This window comes from Fibroporia radiculosa, assembly GCF_000313525.1.
Source record: "Fibroporia radiculosa TFFH 294 genomic supercontigs, scaffold336, whole genome shotgun sequence".
NCBI classification, from domain to species: domain Eukaryota; kingdom Fungi; phylum Basidiomycota; class Agaricomycetes; order Polyporales; family Fibroporiaceae; genus Fibroporia; species Fibroporia radiculosa.
In genome coordinates this window covers 1-5,988 of record NW_012133544.1, presented here as the reverse complement: position 1 = coordinate 5,988, position 5,988 = coordinate 1, and the positions used below count along the sequence as shown (strand labels likewise).

The 5,988-nt window shown below is 62.1% G+C and overlaps 2 protein-coding genes across 2 annotated transcripts; one reads left to right on the top strand and one right to left on the bottom strand.

The window, feature by feature from the left end:
* Positions 1-367: 367 nt before the first annotated feature.
* Positions 368-2,085, bottom strand: FIBRA_08448 (uncharacterized protein; the record flags this gene model as incomplete). Its single annotated transcript, XM_012330098.1, has 7 exons — positions 368-892; positions 948-1,107; positions 1,166-1,310; positions 1,361-1,415; positions 1,473-1,635; positions 1,697-1,800; positions 1,864-2,085. The coding sequence occupies 7 exons, from the start codon at positions 2,083-2,085 to the stop codon at positions 368-370; spliced, it is 1,374 nt and encodes a 457-aa protein (XP_012185488.1).
* Positions 2,086-4,273: 2,188 nt separating this feature from the next.
* On the top strand, positions 4,274-5,587 carry FIBRA_08447 (uncharacterized protein; the record flags this gene model as incomplete). Its single annotated transcript, XM_012330097.1, has 1 exon — positions 4,274-5,587. The coding sequence occupies one exon, from the start codon at positions 4,274-4,276 to the stop codon at positions 5,585-5,587; it is 1,314 nt and encodes a 437-aa protein (XP_012185487.1).
* Between the last annotated feature and the right edge of the window lie 401 nt (positions 5,588-5,988).

The window sequence follows — 5,988 nt, the reverse complement described above, 5'->3', positions numbered from 1 at the left end:
GACCAGCGGGTAGCCTTCAGGGGCAGAAAGGGATGTGGGCAGTAGGAGACGAACAGCCTCACTCACCCCACGCTTATCACGTCCAAGCAGAACAATAGAGGTGGCGCGCACCGTCAAAGCAAGGAGCAGAACGGCGACAATTGTGTACTCACTCCCACGTGACGGTGCCCTTCAAAGAGTCGAAATTTGAGATGCGCGAGGATGACTCCAAGGCATTAAGTAACAGATAAATTACTAGGTGTCCCCGTATATGAAAAATATCCGCGCGATCAGTACTAATGTGGATGAAAGAGCGGACCTACGGGCACGCCCGGGCCCGCGGCGACATGGCATTCTAAACACAGCCCCCCCTCCTCCCTCAACTGCCTTACATGATGAAATGGTCGGCCCAGTGCCGCAGCACGCCCTCGCCCATCTTGTGGAACTCGAACCGCTTCAGGTCCCGACAGACGATCACCGCATGTGCGTTCCGCACCGGGTGTATGAACGCGCGCTCCTTCTGCAAGTTCGGCAGGGTGTTCAGCATCTTGACCAGCCTCAGCTGCAGATCGGACAGGATGACGTGCTGTGGGCGAGTCGGCGTGTCCGCCTCCACCGCCTTTTCCAGGCCAGGGGTCGTCCAGCCCGCGTGGGTCTCTGAGTCTGGGGTCAGGGTATGGGCGGACGCACCGACCGAGGCGGGCATTGCTCCCGGGTCGTCGATGATGTCCGCAACGGCGTCCTCGACATCGCGCTCTAGCTTCGCAAGAACGTGTATGAGACGGTCTACCGAGGACTCGTCCTTTTCAAGATGTTTGAGACGCTGGCGGGAGGCGCGGGAGGCGAGGGAAAGGCGGCTGAGAATGAGAGTGAGAAGGAGTGGGAAGACAATGGGTAGTGAGATGTAGATTAGCTAGAATCCAAGGCGGTTGGTGCGACGTGACAAGAAGAGGTACGTGGGCACTCACAATGTTGTAAGGGAAACTGAACTGCAGTGCTGGGGGCATCGACACCCGGAATCGCTTCCACCAGTCTGCTGTCAATGGCTTTGGTGGTGGAGCCTGAGCAGGCTGGACTTCCGGCAGGGAATAAGACTTGATTATCGGCGAGTATTGTTCGTCTAATTCTCTGCAGAAGACGTCTGACGTCAACAATCCGCTCCGCATAATAGTTCCAGAGAACGTACATGTTGATTCCGTTGGTTGCGTGGTTCACAAAAATATCTTCATCCTCGATCGCCGCTGTCGGGTAGGCGACAGTCATGTCATTGACCGCATTCGCGTAGATGCGCAGGTGCCGAAACAAGCAGAGCGCCTGGTAAAACGGCCGGTCTAAACACGCTGGTCAGCACGGTCGAACGAAGAATGACAGCGCTGCTGACCAGGATCCGCCATGACTTCCAGCACAGGTCGTCCCCGTGCGGACCACTTGTCTATCTAATAACCATACTTGAGAAAGTCCGACAGACAACGAGAGGGGGGCCGCAGACTCACGGCCCAGAACTGCTCTCCTGTCCTCGACAACAATTTGGGCCCCAGATACGAAGTCACCGACGAGAACACGGTGGGATATTTCGGCAACCCAATGTGGGGTGTCGCAAAGGTGTTAAAGTTGACCGCAGTGACGGTCTCGAAGAACCTCCGCTGATAAAGGATGCTACGCCCCCGCGCCGAGTCGTCAACGTGCGCCCGCGATACGCACAGCGAGGTCTGCTCACCCTATAACGTAGCGCGCGATCAGCCCCCCCAGACTGTACCCTGTGATGGAGAACCGGGTGACCTTCTTCCCGGCCTCCTCGAGCTGCTTGATGTGCTCGTAGATCTGCATTGCTCGATGAGTATGCGGCTCGGGGCGGCCGCGCGGCGCGGCGACTCACACACGCACCTCCTCCGCGACGCGCTCGCCGCCCCAGTCGATTCCGTCGTACGTGTTGTCCTCCCTGTTCGTCTCTGCGAGGAGGACCTCGAGGCGCTCGCCGCCGGGGCCCGTGGCGGACGACGGCTGGCAGCGGAGGTCGCCGATGGTCTTGCGCACGGCGGCGAGGTGGCCGGGGTGGCCCCACATGCCGTGGACGAGGACGAGGAGGTGCACGTTTTCAGCCGACATGCGAGGCACTGGGAGGGAGGGCGGTGGGCAGGAGGTGGGAGGAGATAAATAGCGGTGGGCGGAGCGGCGCAGCCACAGGCCTGACGCGTCCCGATGCCGCGCGCATTCCGTATCACTATCGGTGCGTGTTCAAGTTGCGCCCGCGCGTGCCACAGGTGGTGTGCGTCATGAGCCCCTGGACTCCAGTGGCGAATTTAATGCAGGTGCAGAGAATGGCTGAGGCTCAGTCCAAGGAGGTCCAAGTCCAAGTTGAAGCTGGTGTCGAATTCTGCAACAGTGGCAATTCGCACCTTCATTATAGACCCGAGTCTGTGGCTGAGATCGCCGGCACTGGCACGACACACAAACTTGAGTCACTCAGGTTGATTGTGTCTCGTCGTTCAGTGACTCTACCCGATGATAAGTAGATACATGGACGCAACCCTTGGACCGCTTCAGCGATTCAAGTATACCCCCCTCGGAGGCTCGCACAAGAAATCTACTATATCCAGAACGCACAAGAGCCAGCCATCTTGGTACAGACCAATTGAGGGAGTCTCGATCGCAAGGATATGCATTCGCATCAATGCGTTCTACGTAGCCCGGGCAGAAACGGGCGACCACGTCCGAACGACCAAAACGCACGAAACAATACTACTGCAAAGGTGGCACTTGTAAACCTATCACGATCTCGGTGTGAGTATGTCTGAATAGAAAAGCACAGATATACAGACCGTGGTCTCCAGTAAACCCCAACTCGGCCTTGGCAAACCTGAGCTTATCTGCTTGGATAACACGCCATGTCGGACTATCTGACGATTGTATGGTGTCACATATATACTTTGTGCACTTTGCTGATCTAGTAGCCGATGAGAGTCGCCTCAACCGCCCGCACTTCAATCGGTGGTAGTCACTGGCGGGCTTCATCGATTCATCGTGGATGCAACTTCTACGACCCATCGCCCATAAGTGCCCCGCAGCAGCAGCGAGCCCGCGCGCGGCAATCGGACTCGCCACCGCCTCCGCGCGCACCCGTCGGACACCCCGCCCCTCACGAGCGCGTAGCACGAGCACCGGCCACTTTCGTTTCGTTGCAGTGTACTCGGAAAGACTCGAGAATAAACCACCAACGCACCCCATATGATATTCCGAATATTCTACCTATCAACATTGAAGAGGGTACCGCCCGGTTATAAAAGCCTTTGCAAAGTGAATACTGCTCACTCGTAGTAGTAGTAGTAGTAGCCCCCGGCTCCCCGACGACTCCCTCCCTGCTGAGACTCAGAGCAGCTCGCGGCGGCAGCTGACCCTGGGAATACGCGCACGCTACATCTGCTGCCGTGCGTATGAGGAGGCGGGCTGCGAGACGCGACGGGCTATAATACACGGCGACTCGCATCGCGCGGCTCGCGGCGGCGCCTGGGGCTACCGCAGGGCCAATGTGGCGACCACTCACTTGAGCCCGCAAATCTTCCACAGACAACACACAGCACAGCACCCAGGGCGAAGGCCCCCGCTCGCCCGGAGCGGACGCAGCCACCGCCAAGGGTGGAGCGCGCAGACGCGCAAGCAGCAGGGAGTCGGCCGGCCGCGACGGCGGCGATAATGGATCTGGGGCGGGTAGGGGGAGGAGGTGCAATCTTCACCCGTGCGCAACCGACGTCAGCGAGCAACTAGGGTGGTGTGTCAGGATTGGCATCTGCGTTGCGCCGTGCACAGGACGCGGAGATGATGGTGCCGCATCACCCTGCATGATAGATGGTGTCGAAGTGCGGGAGGGGTCGATGCCTGAGACCTGAGGAGCCAGGAGCCAGCGAGACACAGAAAGCGCAGGACCCGCACGGGCGGCCGACGGGAGGGTGGGTGCGATAAAGCGGGGAGGGAAGGGGAGGGGTCGTTATGCAACGTCCGCGGTCGTCGAGGGACGAAATGAGGAGGAGGAGGAGGAGGAGGAGGATGAGGAGGGGAGGTTGCCGATCAGCGCGATATCACGACATGATGACATCTCGCCCAGGGGTGCCTCGCCGGCGTCCATCAGGGATATCCGCCGGCATCCCAGCGCGGAGTCGCTGGCTCGGGGCCATCACTGCGTCTGGGCTGGCAGGACGACTGCACGTGTGCAACCGACGACGGCGACGACGGCGACCGGCGAGATGTCGGCGCAGGAGCCGCTGCGGGACGCATGCAATGCCCGGGAACACCGCGCGCGATGGTGTTCGCAGGTGCGGTCGCTGTCCAGCGGCCGGCCAAGCCCACGGGGAGCTGGAGAAGAATGGGCGTGTGTGTGCGTGTGCGTGTGTATGTCTCGGGCGTCGCGGTGGCTACCTGTCGCCGTGCCGTCAAGATGCTGGATGTTGTGCAGCAGATCCGTGTGGGCATCTTGGAGTCAGGAGGACTGGGACTAGGGCGGTGCTGCGGGGCATGCGTCAGCAGCTGGCCTGCGAGGATGAGTGAGCGGGCGCGGGGTCGCGTTCGCAGCCGTCTGACTGCGTCCGCCGGGGGCTATCACTCCCTCCCTCTCGGCTGTTCGGCTGCGACTGAACAGAGAACGACGCCACCTGCAGCTCGCCAGCCTCTGCGCACGGCTCTTCTCCGCCAGTGTCCATGTCATGTCCAGCCGGGCGGACACGCGTCCGCCTCCAACTCTCCTCCCCAGGACGCGCTCGGCAGCGACACGTCACGCGCACTCGCACAAGGCAGGAAGGTGCACCCACGGCCCCACACGGAGGATGCTGCGGGATGGACCCAGATGCGGATCGCGACATTGCTGGGCGCAGAGGGCAAAATGCTCCCGGGGCTTGGCCGGAGTCGTGGTGGCGCCTCGGCGACGTCCGTCTCCGCCTCTGCCTCCGCCTCCGCCTCCGCATGCCCATCTCCGTCCGGGCAGCCTCGCAGGACGGCTGCTGCACTCGAACGTCACAGTCCCGTGCGCAGACGCGTCGACCCCGTCTGGATGCGAGACCGCGAGTTCTGCCCTTCCCCCGCGGTCCTCGGTCCGACGAGCTCGGAGGCGGGATCGGCCCATGGCCAAGGCGTCTCCACATCCCGAGCCCAGAACTCGGGGCGCCCTGTCGCCCCGGTGGGCTTGTTTAATGAATCAGAGATCAGCGACGATACGGATGGGGACGCGCCGCAAATGGACGGAGTGTCGCCCGGGTGGATGGACCCCCTCGGTCGTCGCTCGGCCAGGCTTATCGTGGGCGGGCCAACCGCCGCCCGCCAGCCCGCGAAGCGTGTGCGCGGCGAGGGCACGCTGGCATGCCTGGAAGGGCGGATTCCGCGTTGGGAGCTCGTCCGGATCGACACCGCGCGGCGGCGACAGTGGCGGCGGGGTCGGCAGATCGAAGGGAAACGGGCCATACGAGCGTGCCAGGCGCTGTGGCGCGGCGTATGCGCGATTCTAGTGCCTTGTGCGCAGCCAAGCAGGCTGGCGTCCCGTATGGCGCGGGGACGACCCGCTCCTGTTCGTGCATGCGGGGACGAGAAAGAGAGAGAGAGGACCAAGGACGCTAGATCGCACTAGTGGTGGTGCGTAGTGCAAATCTGAGTGACTGCAGGCGACGTGCTCCCCAGCTGCAGGGACTAGCGAGCACTAAGAACCCTAGATCGCACTAACAGCAGTGAGACCAGTGCGGATCTGAGTGTCAACGCACTTGCCTCGCCACCCCGGCCGCGAAGGCCGTGCCCGCGTCACCCAAAGCCTGCGCTTCTGTGGTACTCCGAGCGTCCAGGGCCCGCATTGGCAGAGCCGTTTCTGCTTCGGTGTGTGTCCCATCCTGCCCTCGTCCCCGACGCCGCACACCGCTCTCCAGGCTGCCAGCGCCGCCCCTCGCTTCCGGCGCGCAGCAGGCAGGCGTGCGTGTGCGCGCACTGGCCACGGACGGCGGCAGGGAAGCCAGTGCGGCGGGGCGCAGCCGCAGACCA